Raw genomic sequence first — 22,539 nt, 5'->3', positions numbered from 1 at the left:
AGATTGAACTCTGGATTCACATATAATACATTAAACAAACCAAAACACTGATCGGGCTGGAATCATGTAATAGGCTAAGCCAGTGTTTCTCAACCTTGGCCGCTTTCAGATGGGTGGACTTCAACTCTCAGAATTCCCCAGCCAGCATGGCTGGCTGGGGAATTCTGGGAGTTGAAGTCCACCCATCTGAAAGCGGCCAAGGTTGAGAAACACTGGGCTAAGGCATTAAAAAAAAAAAAAAGGAAGGTTAAAACTTGGACACTTGGTGTGCTGGATAAACGCAACCTCTGTATCAGTCCTTTAAGGCAGGTCAGGTCAAGAAAACAGACACAGAAGGGATCCCAGGAATGCTATTTTGTTTTTGTAAGGTATAACAACAGAACATTGAAAGCCTGTGCAAGTTTCTCTGTGTCCCATCTTATACCAAAGAAAATCAAGGCAGGGTTGTTCTGCGTTTCTTTATCACACTTCCTTCTATCTCTGGACTGCGTAATCATCTCTCATTCAAATTCCTCTTTAACCGCTTTTTCCTATCTTCCCATCTTTAAATTCCTTTACACCCCAAGTAATTACCTCACCTGGTTCAACGTGCAATGTGGACAACGCCTTTGAGAATGTGACCTATGGGCTGGTGGAAGAAGGGGAACAGCACTCTGAATGTGAGGTTATTGAGCAAACTATCCCAATGATCTCCTATTCCTTAATTGGCTGAGTTTTCTTTCGCTCTGTGTATTGTTGTTGCTTCAGTTGCTTTCTAGGGCATGGAGAAGGAGAAAAGAGCCCACCTTCTTAGGTGAGGATGGCAGATTTGACTGGCAGTGACAACTGTGGCAAAGCACGTGGCACTGGGGGGGGAGGGAACAGAAAAGGAAGGAGCACATGTATCATGGCATGTAAGTAGGTAGAAGAAGAAAGAAGTAGGTCTGTGGGTCAAGAAGACACACTTGTGTTGCATTAGCCTGCTAGTCACAACCACCACCAACAGTGGCCCAGATAAGCATGCCTCCTTCACCAAGGTATTTTAGTGCCAGTTGCATTCACTGAATCTTAGTACGATCCCAGATGGCCCGCTCACTGTGCAGCTAGCCTAGCCAAGCTGATAAAACAACTCAGCTCCAAAAACACAGGTGGGAAAAGGCAACCCACTTCAGACTTCCGGGGAAGAAATGGCGAACTGAAGACGGCTCTGCTGAGAGCAGAGCCAACAACTGCAGTGGAATGAAGAGCCGGCGAAGGGACCAGCTGTTCGAGATTCCTCTCCAGACAAGGAGAGGACTTGAGATCACCCACAAGTGCTCCAGATAGTTGCTCCTCGCAAGGAGATCGCAAGACAGCAATCTCTAGCAGGTTTAGAGCTCTGGGAGACGAGGGAACGCCATCTTTGCCCAAACCGTGGTTGGCACCCTTAAGGTCACAGAATTTGCATACTTCCTTTTCTAATCACTTTTGGAAATTGCTTATTAATTGCTTTTCAGCTATTAGAAACCTTTGGAACAAGAAGTTTTACAACATCGGGTGTGTTTCCTTTGATCCTTCACAAAATAAATTTTAAATAAAGGTTTAAAGACTTTTAAAAAATTCTGATTTTGGAAAAAATAGCAAAAGGGTGATTAGAACATTGATTTTGGAAAGTTACAAATGGATTAAAGGTTCAGATGGATTTGAAATAAGATTTTGAAATTAATTATAAGAATCCTCCCTGTGGAAAAATGCTGTTGTTTTGAATTCTTAAAAAAAATGATAGGATGGGACTTTGAAGGTTAGACACTAGAGGGAAACAGAAGGAACTAAAGATTACAATTAAAGAACACTTAAATTTGACTTCCTAATACAGAATGGAGTAAAATACATTAACATTGGACGTATTGAGGGATATTTGTGAACAATGGACCCAGAAGTTAATTTTTAATGTGTCTGCCATTATAGATAGACTGTGTTTAAAAGATGTTATGGAAGAGGAACAAGTTTTACCGAACAAGACTGAGACTGATCTGAAAGTGGATTTAAAAATGACAGGCTACAAGAATGATATGGAAAAAGATGCTACACTGGATATACAAATGAAACTGGCTGATGTCTTAATAATTAAAAGTGATATACAAATAACAAACCAAAGGAGCGACCTGGACAACTTTCCTGCATTGGATTTACAAAAGAAACTTGCTAAAGTCTTGAAGAATTTTGTGAGAAAGGACAAAGAAAAAATGAAAAGAAATCAAGTTCTAGGACATTATTTGAAGGGATTAAAGATCAAAATTGTTAAAAGTAAACGGATAAAGCTGGTTTATTGGATCAAGGTTAAAATAGATATGTTGTTGTCTCTGGTAACCCTTAATGGACTTGTGCTGACCAGGACTGAATGAGGAGGCTTTAAGGATCTATTTATAGATAAGAGATGAGATATGGAAAGAAGAGATCATTTGTTGTATTTTAAAAGAAGGTGATGCTATTAGAATTGTTTATATTTACTGTGATGAAGGGGGAAGTCATTTCTTTATATACTGCTTTTCTTTTTCTTTACTATATTCTTATTTTTTTCTTTCTTTTCTATTTTTTAAATTTTTCTTCACTTCCTATTTTTTCTTTTTATTCTTTTATTTTTCTTAGTTTGTATTAGTTTTTATCTTTTTAATTTTAGTGTTTAATACAATTACTATTAAAAAAAGGAAGAGGAAACTGGCTTGGAGGTGGTTGCAATCGACAGGAATGATATGAGCCTACAACTAGGCTAAATCCAGGAAGTTGGCTGGATGTATGGTGTGAGAATTTCATCCACCATGGCAACCAAGTTTTCTTTGGAAGCTGAACCAGCAGTCAGGAGTTCACCATTCATGAGTCAAGCAGAGCATTCCAACAGGTCATTTGTTTTGTTTACAGGCCGTAACAACAAAGATCAGTCCACTGCATGTAATAGCCTCAGGGTCTAATCTTACATCTCTTTATCCAGTCCTTACATGGGAACAAACTTCTGGCTGCTTGTTTCATGGCTTTAGATGGGGAGGGCCCCCGCCCTGTGTATTAGGGACACCTTGGTCTGGCCTCAGTTCTCTGCTTCTGGCCTTGGTAGCTTCAGCCCTGGGGGGATATGCAGGATCTAATCTGCCTCCTGTTTTTTTCCACCTTCCACCGTTTGTTTTTCCCTCAAGAGCAACCATCAGTCCATCTTGTTCATTACTGCCTACCTTGGCTGGTGACGACTCTCCAAAGAATCGCCTGACTGATCTGAGGTAGCCAGGAATTGAATCTGGGAAGTTTGACGTGCAAAAACATCCTCTTGTATTGTTCCTCCCAATATTCCATGCATATATTTAATTTATATCTCAGCATCACTTGTGCCTTTCTTAAAAAAAGAAACTTACTCTCGGGTAGCCCCTTTAAAAGTTGCAGTTTGGACTGTTGCAGCACCCTTTGCTGGCATATTTAAAATTCTTGCTTCTCCCTGTAACAAAACTACAGTGCCCTTCTCATAATGTCTCAAAAAAAAAAAAAAAAAGCTTAAGGATGGCTCACAGTTATTCGACAGATGGGATGCTTAACTAAATTTGAATAAAGAGATGTGACGTGGTCCTTGACTGCCAACCAGCTGCTTTCAGTTAGTCACCTGTGGTTTAATACGAAGACGCCTAACAAAGCAAAACCTGGTATCAGTGGGACCAAGGATGCAAAGCGCTAACTGTGAAAGCGGATAAAAGGGCAATTTGAGCAGCCCATCCGTTTAGTGCTGAAGATGGGTGGGGGGTGTCTTTGAAAAAAAATGGGAATCCGGCCAGCTCATCAAGTACATCAGAATAAAGGGACATTTATTCTGCGTCCTATTTTGTGAGATAAAGCAGAGGTGTTTGGGGGGCAAAAAAGTCAACATGGTTGCAAATCAATGTCCCTCAAGGCAACTGACAGCACGAAGAAAAGGTCCTAAGTATGCTGATGAGTTCCGGTTGTATATCTGGTTGTCCAAATGATGTTTCTGAGGTATGGTCCCAGGACGTGGAGGCTGTGAGGGTCCGGATGGGAGGAATAAGCTTACTCTACTGCTGTTCTTTATTATAGCATGGACACTTTACAAGAGATTGCTCCTATCTCCTTTGTGGAAAATAAATACAGTGTTTGATATCCAGATAAATTCTGAATCCCATGACTCTGGAAGCTCCGTGGACAAAAGTTTAGGAAGAACAATGGAACATCAGCCATAAACAAGGCACACATGAACAAGGATGCTGGATGGTCTATGAGCAAGACATGAACCTCTCTATCAGGGCAGAGGAGAAGCGACACAGCAGTGTTGTTAATGGCTGACTGAGCCCAACAACTGGAGGAGAGAGAAGCAAGTAGGAAAACAGTGCGTCCCCATGGGCTGCAGAATCATAGCAAGAGGACAATGCTGGAAACATTACAGCTCCCCCAAAAAAGTATTTTCCATCTGCAAAAATAGCAGGAGGAATAAGCACACCAACTGGATCTGAGATGGGACCCTTTCAGAGGCCTGAGAACAGGTCATGCTTTCTCTTTGCAGATCAGCACACGCATGTGCTCAAAATGGAGGACAGAGAACCCACAAAAAGGGGGGGAAAAAACCTCAATTAGGCATTATACAAATATGCAATCTATTTACTGCAACTGTCACTAAAACGACAAACCTTGAACCCAGCTCCTTCCCACCCTGTTATTGGAAATCTTGTAATAAGGAAGCCAAAGGGTGTGCTTGGCCTCTGATCTAGGTAGAGATCTCCCACTGCTAACCTGGGCATTACTGTAACAATCCAAAAGATCATTGTTGATATAAGCCTGCAGAACGGTGTCCCGCTGCTCACCAGGATGAGATGTTGTTAAGCGCTGCAAAAGAAATATAGACATGTTTTTGAAAATTAAATTATTAAGGCACAAGAAGCCATAGTAAGCTGAACAAGCCACAAGGGCTGGGTTATAAACCACAAAGAGACTTGGATCCAGCCATAGCAAGAAGGTAACATGACTTCTTTTCTCTTTGCTGGCTAAAACACTATCCTGCATAATAATTCCTTACTACTAGGAAGACCCTAAGGGCTAACAATGTCCCCACAGCTAGCAAATTGTCAGCCAGAATTGTTGCATTCTGAATTCATATCATATGCATGCAGAAGCTGGCTTTGAACTCAGCATGCAAGCAGAGAAATGCAACTTTCTGTCCAATTTTATCCTCCGCCCCCACCCAAAAGGAGAGGCTTGTTCAAATGCGGTCTGAGCCTTAGGAACATTTTGCAAAAGTGTCTAAGTGGACAGCCCATCCACTGATTCGATTTCTCTATGCTTTCCACCTGGCATGAACCATGGTGATATCTGCACGTTGTCCTACGCTATAATGTGGTTTGCTTGGTTGCGGGTGAATTCAACCACTTTAAACAAAAACATGGTTTATGTGTGAACCCAACCAACTGTGGCATAATTAGCAAACCCTGGTTAAGCAAACCATGGCTTGATGCAATGTGTGAACCCAGCCAATGACGGAGAAATACATTACTCGAGCATAGCAATAATGTACCTCTGCTCTCAAGCTAAACTTCTTTTCAAAACAGCACCTGAGGATGAAAAGCCACTCCAAATTCCCTTTCAGTTTCTCAACTGAATGGAATCCATACCTCTCCCATGACTCCCTAAGTGGGAGCTACACCTCAACCTGCCACGCCAAAAAGAATGAGGCAGTCCAGAGAGAGTGAAAAGAAGGAACTGAGAAAAATGTTGAATTAACAGAATTTGGAAGAGGCCAGTTTGGCTGGAGAACTGAAGCCATCTCCGAATCGTGCTTTGCTTAGCATGAGGGGATACCCAATCTGACTCCAATTCGAGGAGCTCTCCTGCTCACTTACCCAGCGCAAGGCCTGGAGTAAGAAGGCTTTCAGGCGGTCACTCCCATCAACCAGGTCTTTCTTTAACTTCTCATAGTCCAAAGACGGCAAGAGTGGTACCTCCTGCTCTTTCCTGCACAACAAAGCTCTCGTGAAAAATGCAACCCCACCAAGTTATGCAGTTTACAAAAGAAGAATCTGAACCTGATGGGATGAAAAAGCTGGGCCTGGAACACCCAGGTAACTGGCCTGTGGCTCTGAGTGATCATCTGCAGTCAAGCTCAGGGATTCTGTATCTGTCAGAGCTTCATCTGGAAAAACTCCAAGCTAGCCTAGAGTTCTGGAGGGAACCCAAGCTTTGTGGAAAGGAGAGAACAGCCTAGCTCCATGGTTTGACCAGGGAAGGGGCAGAGGTCCATCCCTTCTAAAATCAGAACTATTGAATGGGCAGTGAACCAAAAGAACACACCCTATCCCCACCCATCCATCAGGCCACCTTGGGGAATTCAGTGGTGTAGATGGTGCAAGTTTGGGGAAGGGGGCTTTTAGGAATGATTTGGTTGAAAGAGAGGGAAGGCTATCTCAAGGTACACAGCCACTCCCATGGCCACGTGCCATGGTTCACGACATACATTCACTTGCAAGAAGTTTGAACGAAAGAGGTTCTTATTCCAGCCATGTGCCCAACTCCACTATCTGTTTTGGCCTACTGCTTATCTCTTCCCAAACTACCCGCCTTTTATAATGTGACAAATAACAACAAACAGAAAATAAAAGAACTTACGCAGGGACTAATGACGCTCTTAACATTGTTGAAGCCTGTTGTTTGAAGGAGAGAAAAATTCAGTGTATTTAAGCAAAGCCCACTTTACCTAGACTATATCAACTTTCTTCCCGCCAAAGGATTAAGACACTTATTAAGAATGATCATTCCTTAGCACGGGACAGCACTTCCTAACATGGGCACCCTCCAGATACTTGGGCTTCAATTTGAAGAATTTTCGGCTGGTGAATGAAAGGAATTGGTGTAATCCAAATATGTTGCAGGCTGAAGGACTTAACTGACGGACTAAAGGCCAGAAGATTAGAAATCTGGCTGGCCTTAGACAGCTATGGAAGAAGTTCCACTACTCAGTTCACCCCACGTGCTAAGTCATGGTTTACTGAATTAATTCAATTAACTGGGCTTGCACAAGCCCACTGAGGTACAAATTAGCCAATGGCATTTTGGCCTAATATGTTCTGCAAACTCAGCCTCCACAAGCCATTTTGGCAGCCTTTTTAGGGGAAGAACACAGTAAGGATGCTTTGAAATAAGTAAACAAAATATGGATATCACTAAGTTTCAGAAGAAAATGGAGCACTTTCCGATGGTGCTTAGATTGTTGCAAGACGGATGATGTGCACATTTTGGGAGTGGGTGCAAGAACTCAGGGCAAATGGAGTAATGTAACAAACTGAAAATAAACAGAGATAGATAAAAAACAGATTATGGGCATTCCTTAAGAGTCAGACCTTAACCAGGTTTTGGTTTCAGTAAGCCATTTCATTCATCTGCTCTTATACTTTCCAATTTCGGACAGTCAAATCCTTTGTTGCTGACAGCAAATATACAACTGTGGTGTGTCCCCTGCATTTTTAAATTACGATTAATTTATTAATTTACATAGACTTAAAGAATGCCTGACTCCAACCGACTCTGGGCGCTCTACTAATATAAAACTCAGAAGATAAACAAACAGGTGATACGATCCAGAAAAACCAAATCGGATCGGCGTAAAAATCTTAAAAGGGCTCACTTCTATCAAATGGCTGCAGAGGAAGAACTGTCCCAATAAACACCTGCTTTTCACGCTACGCTCCCAGAATGCTTTCCAAACTCTACACTGGAGTCACCCAGAAATTTCATTTTTAAGGCTATCCACGAGATCCAAGGAAGATCCAGAGGCAGTCGTGTAAATAAGACGTAAATAGAAATGACTTGATTAGACAAATGTTCTTTTAAGGAAAACAATCCAGTGGGCAGCTGGTTTTCGCAATCCGCCACTTCCCATTTTTTTATTTTAACTGAGTCTTTTTTGAAAAATCTAGTGAGGTGGGGTAAGGGGTGTCTGTAGGCTCTTCAGTGGTGTCCACAGGCTGGGTCACACTGTGTGTGTGTGCATGTGTGTGCAAGAGCAATAGGAGGACACGCCCATGCATATATCTCTGCTTAACTGTGAGGTGACACTGGTTACACCTTTCCATATTTGCTCTCCTTTTCAAAAATCTTTTTATTTGAAGAGTGGATGGTTACATTCCTGAAGCCACTCTGCCCTCCAACCTGCAGCCTACACAAGCTGGGGGTAGGGAGGGGAGTAGTTTTCTCCACTCCTGATTTAGGAGACCATCAACAGCGTTAACAAACTCCCCACTTCCAATCTCTGTTCCATCTCAAGGAAGAGACTTTGTACCAACTTCCTTGAAGATGGACGCAAGGCAGATTTTCCTGTGACCCATTTCAATGAGGCTGGTGGGGGCCATTGATTCCCAGTATTTTAACCTCCTTTCTGGTCCACAACTGCCTTCTCCCATCATGCGGGTCCTTTCATGGCAGATTCTATAATCACTGTCCATTATGAGCCATTTGGCTGGGAAAGGCTGAGAGGACAAAGGCAGAAAATGTCAAAGGAAAGATTGCATTACTCTGTTCCACATACCATCCAAATACTCAGGGCTTCACAAAGCTATCCTATGTAATACAAGAGCATCTTTCTCACAAATGAAAAAGTGTATACTGGCACAGGAAGCCATTTCATAGGAGGCTTCCATCAATACATGATGATACATAATAGCCAATTAAAAGCCCAATGGCACAATGCTTACCATTCATGGTAAGAACGGCTTCCAGATATATTGTGTTCTATCTAAATCCATTTATATGTCACTCATTTTTATTCATTTCCCTGGGTATTTTGCACTAACAGCAGCCCTTGGTTTCAAGGAGGCACCTTCATCCCTGTTCATTCAACAGATACCTAACATGATTTTCAAATGCTCGTTTGCACCATCTCATAAAATTAAGCCATAAAGGGGTGGGTTTTTGCTTGCTTTCTACTTAATGTAATATATGAATCCTGCCATTATGGCTGAAATCCAGATTGTTTTGGCTTGTTGAACAAATCATGGTTAAAGAACCTGGTTCTGCCATGCAGAATGCATTTGACTACTTCTTACATCCTGGGTCCCTTTTTAAAGGCTTTGACCTTCCTTTTTAGGTACTTATTTTTCAGTAGCCCTGTTTCAACGATGTAGTTCACAGAAGCCACTCAGATGAAGAGCTCAGTGACCTCCTTCACAAAGAAGGAGAAAACTAGGATAGAGGACCCCTCCTTATGGGTTTACTGGGAAAGCGATGTCTGTGGACATCATGTGGTAGATTCTAGGACAGAGGGTCAGCAGCACAGCTTGTATAAGCCAACTTCCTGTACTCTTCCTAGATTCCTTGATGCACGTAAGTGGAAGACATGCGTGCTTCCATCAGAAACCAGGCTTCTGCACCATGTAATGTACCTGAACTCTCCAAACCTGGTAGGGAGGGAGAGGAAGAAAATTAAAGAGAAAAAGCCCCATGCAGTTCTACTTCATTGCTCAAGTAAGATCAATTTATTGGTTTTTAAAATAGCATACTGACATTCTCCAGAACTTGTGCCCTGCACTCAGTGCCACGCACTATGGCATACTTTGCAGAAGGAGGAGGAAGACCATGGCAATATTTTTAAAAGGGCAGACTTCCTTCTTGTACATTTATGTCACAACTGCAGCAAGCCAAGATTCTCTCCTATTAAAGAATGCAGTAGTTGTAGGGAATCTGGCATGGAATGATTCAAGGTTGCACAACCGCCCCCCTATCTGAACCAGAGAAGATGCAGGCTCAGCAGGAGGGTCTACAGGATGTGGTCAAAAAAGTCAAATTGGTGGCCATAACGGTGCAGTCAAAGCTCTGCCCATGTTTTATGCTTTGCAGTTTGATTGCACTATCATGGCCACTCTTGACTTTTTTTGACCACATCCTATAGATAACCCTGAGGCCCAGGCTGACCAATCATACCATTCCTGTTGATGACATGTTTGAAAATGATACAGAAGGATCAAAGTTTGATTCATTCACTGGCTAATAAAGATCCCTTGGCTAATACTGGCAAAATGGTAGCACTGATCACAAACTGCTGAAAAACATTTTACATGTAAGTACAGATTGTGCTGGCAGGCTTATAAATACAGTGGAGAAAGAAATGGAAGGAGATGCATTATGGCAGGAACAGAGATACTGATAATTTGTAGGCTGTTTGGCAGACTCAGGACAAGTGACCCAGTCAAGCCAGCCTTTGCTAACCCCGAGCCTACCAAATGGATGGGAATCTGGGAGTGCAATCTCCAAACTTTCGGTTTGCATCTAGAAGGGTGACTTTAAGCCTTGAAATCCTACTTAAACCACACTTGGGTTGGGGAGCGATGACTGATGGCAGCCACTGAACCAACATGGAGGTATAACCCAGGAACTACCCACATCCCAATCAAGGAATTTCCACCTCACACCAAGAGGCCAGCAAGCTTATTCTTCTCAAGCAAAGCATACATCATATGAGCTGCATATTTTTCTCCATTTACCTCAGGCCACAGAATTAATACCTAACATCTCTAATTAATTCTGCTGTTAACTATTTTTACATAATAGACTATTTGCCAGTAAATATCACGGTAAGTATTTGGCTTGTGACTCATTTGTATCCTACAGCTAATCCTGGATGCAGTTGCTTTGATTCTGTATTCCATTTTTTCCATTTCCCATACTTTTTTAGGAATCCAAACCTCCCAGTCTTAAGGGCTAGAGAGGAAGCTGTGTCTGCGAGGGCACTCTACCCATGTATTTCTTTTGGGGAAGAGAGAAACTATTCCCTCCACAGAAGCATTCATACTTTCATTGAAATGAGAGCATAAATCCCACTAAGCACTCAAATATCACTGGGAAACAGAACTATCCCACAGAAATCCTGATGTGTTCCCAGTACTGGGTCCTCCATGAAATCTTAACAAGAATGGAACAGGAAAATATATTTCCTTCTACTGAACCTAGAGAAGCAGAAGCAACGGAAATAATGTAAGTCAAATCCCCAAAACATATAAAGCAGCAGCCTTTGCATGTAGAACTAAGCTAAAATTTGATTAAACCATGATCTGTGAAACTCATTCCTGAAGATCAGCAAATAATTATGGTTTGTTTAACCAATTCTTGATTTGTTTTCCCTTCACCTTTTCTGCCATAACCCATGCGGTTATACCCTTTTTTTTTTTTTTAATCTGCGCTCAGTCGTTACCGACTCTGCAGTGACTGCTTGGACGAGTCCTTCCAGTTTTCAAGGCAAGGTGTTTCGGAGGTGGTTTGCCAGAGCCTCCTTCCTAGAGCAGAGCCCAGCTGGCGAGTGCAGGAGGCGGGGTCTCCGTTGCTTTGCGCCCTTTTTGGGCGCGCGCGGTTTTTCACGCTTACCGGCAACTGCTCCCAACTCCTTTTGCAAGACGCCACCAGCATTTTTCCTCCCACTGGAGTGAGAGTCCCCATTTATCTACTCACATGAGTTTTCGACCTGTTGGGTTGACAGGAACTGGGGAGGAAACAGGAGCTCACTCTGTTAACGCGAAGGCTGGACTCAAACCGCTGGAGCGTCGACCATTTCTGGCCGGCAACTTTCAGCGTCATTAAGCCGCTGCGCCACCGCGTCCAAATACCCTAGCCATCATAAAAGATCGTTTTGCCTGGGTGTTTATGGGAGCGTTTCTCAGCAGTGGCCCCCCCTTCTCTGGAATAGCCTACCCTCACGCATCTGGACCACCACCCCGCTAGGCTTTTACAGAGCTACAAAAACAAGGCCCCTCTGAGAGAGTATTAAGATCCCACCTGCCCCTAATGAATGGATTATTATTGTTTTTGAGATTATACAGTTGAGTTGTATATTGTTTTAATTTTCTGGGTGATTTTATACCCTCGGAGCATGCAGAAATGGAACAACATAAAAATTCCAGCAAACAAACAGATGAACATCTTTCCAATGATGAAAAAAATCTACCTGGTTAGCTGAACAGACAAAAGAATTCTAATATATAAATCTAAAGTCATCCAGGTGACAAGTCATGCTCTAGAAGAGACTTTTGTGTTAGAATTTCCTGTTAGAACACAGGAAATATTTAGAAAGGTATACATAAAGTACCATACAGAGGCTTAATCTGACTTGTCACTGTTTATTGTTTGTTTTTAATTTAATTAAGCATTTCCATGCAACCATTCAAATGAATCAAGTTTGCCATACAACATGCTCCACCACGAACATAGCAGATAAGAAGACAGGAGAGGTTGCATAGGGAAGTAGGAAAAGATTAAAAAAAAAAGATGTGGGAACTTACATATTCATCCTCACAGGGGCTCATACAGCCATATTCCTTTAGAGGCACACATTCAATAAAAGAGATTAAGAAAAAAAAGTTAAGAGAAAAACCACAGAAATGAAATATAACATATAAAATAATGTTTTAAAAATGAAAACTTGGTTAAGAAGAGAAAACAACACTGGAAAGACCCATGCACATAGACTTCAATTTCTTAATATTTATGTACCCTAACAATTATTTCTTGTGCACTGATAAAGTGGGGTTGGAGAAAAGGGTGACTGATAATAAGCAGGTGACTTGATAGACATTAAACTGTCATCTTTATGGGATGAAAAGGAGGGGATGTCGCTTAATCACCAACCACCAGTATGTTGATTGGAATGAATTATACACTACAGCAAAGCCCTAGATGGGCTGTATAAAGTCAAAACTGCTGAGAAAACCACTGAGAAAGGGAAGCCTCCTTCTCAGAGCACTTCCAGAACGTAAAGGCCCGTGGAGGCTTCCACAGATAACAGACAAGCTTCATGGCACAGCTGTAAAAGAAACCCAGGACGCACGCTGTCACGGTGGGTGCTGCTGTGGCACAGACAGCCGCCAAGGGAACTCATCCTTCTCCCATCTGCACAGAGCACGAGAGAGTTGGAAGAGCTACAGATAAAAAAGACTCAGTTAAAAGCAGCTGGACTGAAAAAAGGTGCCTCTTGGGAGCAGATGTGGTTCTCATTAGGAAAGGTGCATACAACCGCTGTAAGAAAATTAAATAAAGACACGCAAAGGATGACAAATGCATATTTTCTAGCTTCTTTTCTTCCGGAGTGAAAAACAGAGGGAACAGAGTAACTTGGGAAAGCTTGGGACAGCAAAGCCTTCTTAAGGCCCCTTACAAAATGGAGACAATCTACCTGGCTCCAAGGAGAGCCAGGCGAGGGTAAGGAAGTGCTCAGGGCAAGGCTTCTTCTGAACTACTCCTCTGCACCCAACTGCAGGGGGATCAAGAGGGAGACACCTGTCCTCCTCACTCACGCCCAGCTCCAGTTATATCCCAGCCAGCTCATGACAAGTGGTCTCCATGCCACAGGCAACAAGGGCCAAGTTCAGGAACAGGCTGTTGCAGCAACTACTGCCAAAATCTGAAACTGTACGACTACCTGCCTAGCTATCAAAATCCAACTCCTTCACCCCAAACAGGGTATGTAAGAGAAGAGGCTTTTATCAACAGCCATTAGTTTAGCAAAGCATTGTAATCAACAAAACACACACTGTTTTCCAGGTGCTAAGAACCAATGCCAGCATAAATTAATTTTTCTAGATAAGCATTTTGCTACAATGTTGTCCAATCTCATTAAGTTCTTCAAGATGCCATCACCTTCGGGTGATGAATACTCTGTTTATGACACCTTATCTCCTGCCATACCCAACTTCCTTAGAAAAACGCATCATGATATCATTGTTGTTCCAAGATGCAGACATTTCGACAAAACCTCAGGATGGGTCTTCCAACCGCTGTGTCTATGGCATGTCCCTATTTCCAGTTCCTCTAAAGTGGTACACCCCGTTACCATTTTATTTCCATCCTGCAACTTTTTTCATTTCAGAACAGCAAACCCAGCTGATCCGGTATGGAAAAGCTCTTATGGCTTTCTCTTGCTTTTGGTACAGACACTTCTCAGCTAGCTGAGTACAATCCGTGGGACTAACATAAAGCCCTTTTGCTTTCCAGCTCAAGGTCCCAGATTCCTTTCGTTAACCTGGTCAGCTGCTTGCCATTGCCTGACCACGCCCAGCTGGCACCAGGACGATGGCTGGATGAATGGATGGCTGTAGAAGGCAGATGGACTATATGTAGGCTGCAGCCCTATTTTTCTGCAAAAGTGGGGGGGGGGTAGATGGAGAAGGCACACTGAAACAATAGAGACCCAGCCTTTTGATGCATTAAGAGCATCCTGCTATGCACAGAGAGTTATTTGGCTTTAAGCCCGCCAGCGTCCTGACACATGCTGCCTACCAGCACAGAGCACAAGGGGATGCTAAGAAGAAAGGGCAGACTGTTAAACAAATCAGCAAAGTGTTGTGCCACAAGAGATACAAGAAGCCACCAACTGGAAATAAGTAAGAAACTTGCTTCAGTTAGGTACTGGCAACCCACCGCAAAAACATTGCATGCATTTCTATTAAATTTCAGACAGAGAGGAAGACGGCTTAAAATGATGCGTTTAGATTAAAGCGCTCTTTACGAGAAATCTACCATTAAAAAAAAAATGAAGTGCCAAGCTCATGGCACATGTTATATGGGTTTCCTCGGCTGTGGAAACAAAGTAAGCTGAATCAAACCAGTATCTGAAAGGGTGCAGCAAGGCAGGACTTCTGCTTGGGCAAACTTAGCAGATGTTATTGCCATTGTATCTTGTCTTCCTCAGAGGAAATCACATGGACTTCCAAGATTGTTCAGCATCCTCACCCAGGATACTAGGGACATACACACTTGGAAAATGATTTGGAAGAAGTGCTTTGGACCTCAGATAAGCACAGGAGATCCACTCACAGAGTTTTTCTTTTAATTAATTAACTGATCAACACCAGTGGTGTTGGGTGGAAGAGGGGAGCTTTCCATATAAAGTGTTCTACCTAAGAACCTCTGATTGCTGGAACACCAGCCATGATAGCCCAGCTCTGAGCTGTGCCTCCAAGCACACGTAACATTTGCTTGGCCCCAATAATGCTATTGGGTTTGCCAACTGAACTTTGACCAACAATTAATTTGCTTATCTCAAACCGAGACCCAATTACAACACTTTGCCTCTCACTGTTTCTGGCTACTCAGACTAGCAAGAAGTTCAAGATTCTAAGTCAGTGGCTGCAAGTGACGTCTTCAGACAGAGTTGTCGTCTCTTTCCAGTCCAAGTTCAATTACACAATGTTCTTCCTGGCAACCAAGGTTGAAGGGCAAGATAATTTGTATTATCAGGATTAAATTTCTGCCTTAACAGTTTAAAGGAAGGTTAAATCACGCAGGGTTAGGCTGTGATACCGAGTTATTCCAATACTCCACTGCACTCAGTGCACCTTTACATACAGAAGCTCCCAGCCTCAGCCTGAGCTAGCTATCCAAGGCTAACCCTGTGCCACATCTTTCCCAATATAGCTGCCTATTACTTTGTCCCCTGCTCTCTCTGTACACTAAGGTGACAGGGATCCTGTGGACTTCCTGGATGGAACTCTTCCTGGTTCAGAGCTGGGATCTCCAGGGATAGAATCAGGGACATGATTCTGTTTTGCCACGGTCAGTGGGATCACGCCTCTCTGCATCTGCTTTGTAAAATGCATTACAGTGGTACCTCAGGTTACGAACGCCTCTGTTAACGAACTTTTCGGGTTACGACCAGCTCCGGCTGCAAAAATTTACCTCGGTTTGCTAACTCCGCTTCGGGTTACAAACAGGATACACGGCCATTTTCCCTCCCGTGACACGGTCCGCGGCCATTTTTCCGCCCCTGACTCGTGGTCCGCAGCCATTTTTCCGCCCGACTCGTGGTCCACGGCCATTTTCCGCCCCAACATGTGGTCCGCGGCCATTTTTCCGCCCCTGACACGTGGTTGTAGGGAGGGGGACTCTCCCTCCAAGCAATAGCCGCCTCCCTGTCCTCCATGCCAGAACGGATTAACGGTAATTACATTGAACCTTATGGGGAAATTTCCTTCGGGTTGCGACCAATTCAGGGTGCGACCAGAGTCACGGAACGAATTAAATTCGTAACCCGAGGTTCCACGGTATCTTGGTTTTCTCCGCACTGAGGATGGTTTGTAGGCCAAGGGTCAACCAAGTACTAAGTGCCTCTGCTAATTAAGAACTCTGCCATAATGAAACAAGCCAAGATGGACAGCCCCACTTAGTTCCATTTCCCATTACAGTTGACTGCCACACATGGTTGGGACTGCATTTCATAGGGACCTCATTCCTATAACAGTTTCTCATGCAAAACATGTTAAGCAACTATCACCTTCCTACCAAACTGGGTGAGATTCTTGCTTTGTATGACTCATTTGTGACCATCCAGCAAAGCAGTGGATTGTATGAGCTGGTATGAAAAAGAGAAAGAAAAAGCAAATTATTTTATCCACTTTTTCCACAGCAATGATGCTTCTATCAGCTTCACAAAGCTTCAGAATTGGCTTTTTCATTTTAAAACATCAAAGTCCCAGTCCTAGTGAACTTCAAGGAGCATCTCCTCAATCAAACAGCCAGCAAACTCCAAAACCTGTCGCCAGTTCCTGCAAGTGAATGATACTCGTTGCTGTCACCACCAGCATTGTTGCAGCAACATGCCAGAACTAGCCCGAAATGAAAATGGTGACCACAGCTACAAATGGCAGAACACAGAGACTCATCCTGGGTTTATGCTCAAATTCTAAGGATTCAGCCCCTGCAGGCCTAAATAGTTTCAAATATTTTTGAGTTCTAATCAGACAAGTAGCTGCCGAGCAAAGGAAAAAAAAAGGAGAAGCATTCTCAGCTTTGTTCTCCTTGGCATGGGTATTCACCTAAGATGCTTCAGATCATACTTTCCTGTCAGTGGCTACTTCAGATCAGATCACTAATTAACGAGATGAACATGAATTTAAACATTCCAGATGAGTCAAGAGATCGGGAAATGCTTGCTCAAAATTATGGTCTCATCTCAAAGTGCTCTTGGAAAGAGAACACTCAGACCATTTTGCAAAAAAGCCAAGACACTGAAGTTCTCTGGGTACAGAAGTATTTTTAATATTTTATGTTGGCCTACCATCATCAAGGGACCTTAACTCTTAACTTCTGGAAGGACCGCCTAATAATAAATAAATCAGAGGATGTGCCAGGAACTTTAGACTACGATGCTTTATGGGTCCAAATGAATGCCAGACTCCCCAGCAATCTGAAAGACAATTCTACCAAGCATCTAAGTTCCTCTCTGGGCCACAGTATTTGACCAGGTTGCTCTCCCATTGCCTCCCATTGCTTGAAGATCCTGAGGGGATCCTTGATTTACTGAGTGCCTCAGAGAGGGGAAGCAGATTCCTAGAATGTTGATGGAGAACAAATGGAAGTGAACTTGCTCAAACATCTTTGAGCCTACTGTGACAATAAAAAGCACTTCACTTATTACACTCTTCCTGCGTTGGAGGGCTATGCCCCAGCAACTCTGTTCAGATGACTTATTTCCTTTTCGAGACTCAGACTTGGCAAGATCTCCCATAGGCTGCTGTGAGAGCTTTGAACAGCATAAGGAAAACTGCCCAAATTAACTCGAGTCTCGACTCTGCATTGTCTGCGGAGATAATTGACAGGGCATCTTATGATTTGATCTGGAATTCATTCCACCCTGTGGATCTTGGATAGGATGTTGAGCAGCATTAGTTCCACCACTAATGGACCACTAGACCAGTGTTTCTCATACTCAGCAACTTTAAGATGGGTGGATTTCAACTCCCAGAATTCCCCAGCCAGGCTGGCTGGGGAATTCTGGGAGTTGAAGTCCACCCATCTTAAAGTTGCCGAGTATGAGAAACACTGAGCTAGACCCTTGCCCTACTTGACTTTTTTAGGAGGCCCAGTAGGGTAGGTGACTGGCTGGATAAGGCAGGTGCCTCATTGGGAGAAAAGATGGCACACCCCCTCTTGAAGAGACCCTCCCTAGATCTAGCTGTGTTAGACAATTGTTGTTCTGTGTCTAATTTTCCCTTCCTGGGGAAGCTTGTATAGAAAGTGGTTGAGTTGCAACTGCAAAGCACTCTAGAGGAAGTGGATTATCTGGACCCTTTTCCGTCACCGTGGGACAGAAAACACATTCGGCAAGCTGTTAGATGACCTGTGTCAGGGCTTGGATGGGAAAGAGGACCTCTCCTTTTCTACCAGTATCCAATTCCATTGACCATGATGTCCTTCCCCTTCTCCCCCAGACAGCCCCACAATATAGGCCAGACTAAGAAACAACTCCGCAGAAGTCTAAAATTACTTTTATTAAGATGGACTACAGTAACAGAATCTTGCAAGTCTGGTTATGTTTTACCACTTTTTATACTCATGTGAAGTGGGGGGGTCTGTCTGAGACATTTACACATCCCTTTTTGTCTGGGGTTTATGTCATGTTTTGCTTCTTGTTGCTTTGGTAATGGATCTCTCCTTTCTCCGTCAAGGTCTTTAGGATGCCCCCCGCTTAGAACCATTTCCATTAACAGAGGGACAAATAACTCGTTCAACTTCTCAGGGCTTCTTCAATCAGCCAGGACCTTGGACTTTCTAAATGCCAAAGGGAAAGGGCCATTTGATCATCTGGAGGGGGTGCTGTTCCAAAGGAGGGGGACAGCGATCAACATGCTTCCACAGTCCCTATAGGAACACTCCCTGAGTGAAGGCATGCAGAAAGAGCCTTCCCTATTTGACCTTTATGGGCGAGCAGAGCTATCAGGAGAAATAGCTTGCAGATATCCAGGCCCTGAACCATGCAGGGCTTTCAAGATGATAATCAGCACCTTGAATTGCACCTGGAAGTCCACCGGTAACCAGGGCAGTTCTCAGAGCAGCAAAGATATTTGGATACAATGAGGGATGCCCATGACTACTGGGCCACTGCATTCAGGACCAGCGGTAGCTTCCAAATGTCCTTCAAGGGCAGCCCCATATTGCAATCTAAAGGTGAGTAAGGCAGGAATAATTGTGAGATTATTGCAATACACTGTACATTGGAAGCTGCACTTGGTACCAACTGCAGCAGCCCACATGTTAGCGGAACACCTACCAGTAGACTTCCAGGTCCAATGCCAAGTGCTGGTATTGACCTACAGTGCCCTAGGGGCTTGGGGCTCAGATACTGCTGCAGAACATCTATTTCAGATGGATCCTATCCATCCAGAGCATTTGTCTCAGGTGCAATTCCCCCCCTGCCAGCAATTCAGGGAGAGCAAGAGAGGTGTGTTTTCCTGTGCCCACCCTTTGGAACAGCCTCCTACCAGAAATCTGGAGGCACCCCTGCTCCTAAGTTCAGGAAAACTTTGAAAATAAAATTCTTCAAGAACTATTTAGATACCTATTTATATTAGTCCCATTAATTTAAATTTATCATTGATACAAGTTTATTGGTTGATATTGATTTACTTGATTTTGATTGGTATTGATTTACTGAGTTATTGTAACATATTCTGATTTTAATTCTACACCACCATAAGTCACTGGGAAACATGGCGGCATAATGAAAATACAGTAACTAGATGAATAAATATATATTCTGCCTCCAAGAGATGGAGAAGAATGGCAGGAAAGATCCTTTTGCCCTTTTTGCTCAATATTTGCTTTCTTAAACTATGCGTGCACATACCCAATCATTCTGTCATCCAGCAGAACATTTGAAAAGATAAAAAAGATGTTGGGTGAAAAATTATAAGAAAAACCCGATCTGCTTTTAAAAAAATCTTTAAAGGTTAAGCTAAAGCACATCTCTAGTCTTAAATTCATACGCTGAACATTTTTCATTTGACAGCTTTGTTTCTGAAAATCCACTTGTTGAGGAACACAACCGAGAGGTTAATGTTAAGCTCACGTCCTTTCGGACAGTTGCTGTAGAAACCAAAGGATGCATTAGGCTGTTCCATTTTATATCTCCCTCAGGTGGGCAGGTGTCCCTTCTACCCCAAAATTATTCAAGATAAAACTTCTGGTACACTGAATTCAAATTCCTGGTTAAACTCTTAGGTCTTCTGGATTTGCTCAAAATCACAAGAGACACTGCCCTTTCCACATTTTATTTATTTATATATATATATTTCCACCAGACAGACAAAGGTGGTTGTGAGCCACCTGATGCAACGGAGCCATAAACCTAAAATAGGTGGCCTTGGCCAAGTCACTCTTTTGCAATCTTATTCTCTGAGTGTAAAATATGAACAAAGAACGCCTCTATTGCACTGTGTGGCGTAAGAAAACCAGATAAAAGCCACAGAGTTAACGCATTAGGACTTTGTACGAAGCCGCAGTTTCACTGTAAGAGAAATGTTCAAAAGTTCCTTGCTTAACATCACTGAAGCCATTAGAAACATCTCTGTGGGGGGGGAGTATCCTACCAAAATGCACTCTACGCGTATCATTGCATGGAAATATAGCACAGATAGCACAAGCACACGATCATACTTACAGTTCCAGGCCTTGTGAAGTCTATGCTATGTGCTACGCTCTGCTTCATCTGATTGCTAAACAAACGCACACAGACGCTCTGCAGGTCTTCTGGGGTGATCTGAGATAAGGAACAAACCAAAACAGAGGAAAGTTGGACCTTTTTTCCCTTTAAAAACAACTGGAACGATGAACATGTTTTGAGGGGTTGTCAGGAATAACAAATCCCAACTCTTTCCAATGACAATGGAGGAAAATACAGCAAAGTTGGAAATGCTCAAATCACACCAGTAAAAGACCTTCAAAGTAGCTGTTATCCATTTGCCTGAAGTAGCACTGGGGCAGGCTATTTCTTGAAATCTGGCTGATTCTGTATTAGGGTAACGTGGCTAATACTACAGTTCAATGGTTAGTTCCCATTTCGCATGGAAAAAATGGTCAGTAAGATGAGGCCAGATCCTGACTAAGGTGTCATATTTCTGGACTTAGTTAATTAACTTATGTTTCTACTTCTGAAATCTCAAATATCATTAATTTTAGGTAGGAAATCGAAGAATTGTCCTGAAAGAAGAGTGAACCCCTTCCATATGTTGAAGGCACCTTAATTTAGTTTGGATCCATCCTATAGTCCTTCTGGCTCCTAATACATTTTGATTTAGATGACTAATTTAACAAAAAGGTTTCACTTTACACTCATTCGGAACATGCACCATATCTGGGGTCTAAAAGAAATCTCTCCCTCCTGTTTCCTTGGTATAGTAGTTCTAACGGTTTTGTGGGGAGACAGTTCCTACCATCCTGGCCATCATCTTCTTTACTGGTTGGAACTCTTTGCTCTGATACACTGAGTTTTTATTAAGCTGAGCTCTTCGTTAGTGGCTGTTGTGTTATAATCCCAGGAGTGTCACGGGAAGGAACTGGTGAAGCTTCATTTGAGAAAGGGCAAGGAAGACCAGACTTTTCTGTTTTCTCTCCTGGCACTGCGATCCTATCGACCTGTGAAGTCCAGGACCATAAAATGCAGTTTGACGCCACAGCATTTCATTTTCTCTGAACTTGGCTGGAGAAACCGACACTCAACTCAACAGTGACCTCACCTGGTAAGACCTGGGGGAGCACCTCAAATGGCTCATCCCCCAAAGCGGGTGTCCAGGGCGTCTATTTTACTTTGAAAGGGCAGTCGGGTCTCCACATTTTAACTGAAGCAGCAGAGTGGGGGCGAATTTCATCAGCTATTAGAAAAATGTTCTTGCGGGTTACTAGCTTTCCTAGTAATTTAAGTCGGGACCACAACGTAAGAATGGAATGATGCATCCCACCTGTTCATCCCTGGGCCACATTTACTCTAAAAGAAAAAAGCGACAACCACTTCCTGGATCTGCATCATGCCCACATAATGGTCTTCAGGGACATCTCAGAAAAAGGGCTCCCAAGCCTCTATTTATACACATTGGTCAGGAATGGAGGGAACCAGGAGATCCTCTTAGGGAAGGACGAAAGGAAGAAAGGAAGGGGACTTACAGTCCAAGAGCAGTCAGCCATTTCAGACTTTTTTTTTTAATCAATAAAGCAGAAGAACATTTGCTGGAAAGGGCAGGGGGCTATCAGTTGGTTTCTATGCCGGCCCTCAGATCCACTAAGTCTCCTCTGACAGTACCTTCCTAGATATAAGAATTTATTCTTAAAAGGAAACCCTGACTAGAAACGCCATTTTCACATCTCATTCTGGCCTTAAAGCAGCCCCCCACCCGACTGATTAATAGCCACCGGGATGACGACCTTTGGGGAAGAAGATCAAGGGAGACTGTTGCATTTTTAATTTAAGGGACACATGCTGCTCCCTCCTCCCCCTCTACTTTTCCTTATTTGAAAACACAGGTTGAATAAAAAGGAAGACTGTGGCAGAAGGCCACAGGGACCAGAGTTTTGGTTACAGTGACTAATACACACACACACACACACAAAATCAACCACTTGGCACAAACGTTATGCATCTCTGTTGCCCAAAGGTACCTGCAGGAGTATAAAACATTAATCAAGATGGGAGCTGAAATCATGCAATTGGAGCCCTGTCCCCTTTTCTACACACATTGCACACGTGATATGTACAAACAGGGGGCAGTTTTGACTGCACCGTCACAGCCACCCTCTTGA

At 43.1% G+C, this 22,539-nt stretch overlaps 1 protein-coding gene across 7 annotated transcripts in view; it reads right to left on the bottom strand.

Moving 5' to 3' along the window:
- The window catches only part of ARMC9 (armadillo repeat containing 9), an 88,548-nt gene that overhangs the window by 39,477 nt on the left and 26,532 nt on the right, over positions 1-22,539 (bottom strand). For 6 of the 7 annotated variants that reach the window (XM_088132540.1, XM_088132542.1, XM_088132545.1 and 3 more), the window contains exons 9-13: positions 20,408-20,506; positions 12,258-12,293; positions 6,604-6,638; positions 5,841-5,952; positions 4,738-4,830 (exon numbers count right to left, since the gene is read on the bottom strand). In XM_088132540.1, coding sequence (XP_087988666.1) covers positions 4,738-4,830; positions 5,841-5,952; positions 6,604-6,638; positions 12,258-12,293; positions 20,408-20,506 — 375 coding nt within the window. The remainder of the gene's footprint in view (positions 1-4,737; positions 4,831-5,840; positions 5,953-6,603; positions 6,639-12,257; positions 12,294-20,407; positions 20,507-22,539) is intronic. The other variant, XM_088132541.1, reaches the window with a different exon arrangement.

The sequence above is a fragment of the Python bivittatus genome, unplaced genomic scaffold (genome assembly GCF_059951505.1).
Source record: "Python bivittatus isolate LINGU-HERP-01145 unplaced genomic scaffold, Pbiv_v1 ctg000980_np1212, whole genome shotgun sequence".
Lineage (NCBI taxonomy): Eukaryota > Metazoa > Chordata > Lepidosauria > Squamata > Pythonidae > Python > Python bivittatus.
This window is presented reverse-complemented; position numbering and strand designations above follow the sequence as displayed.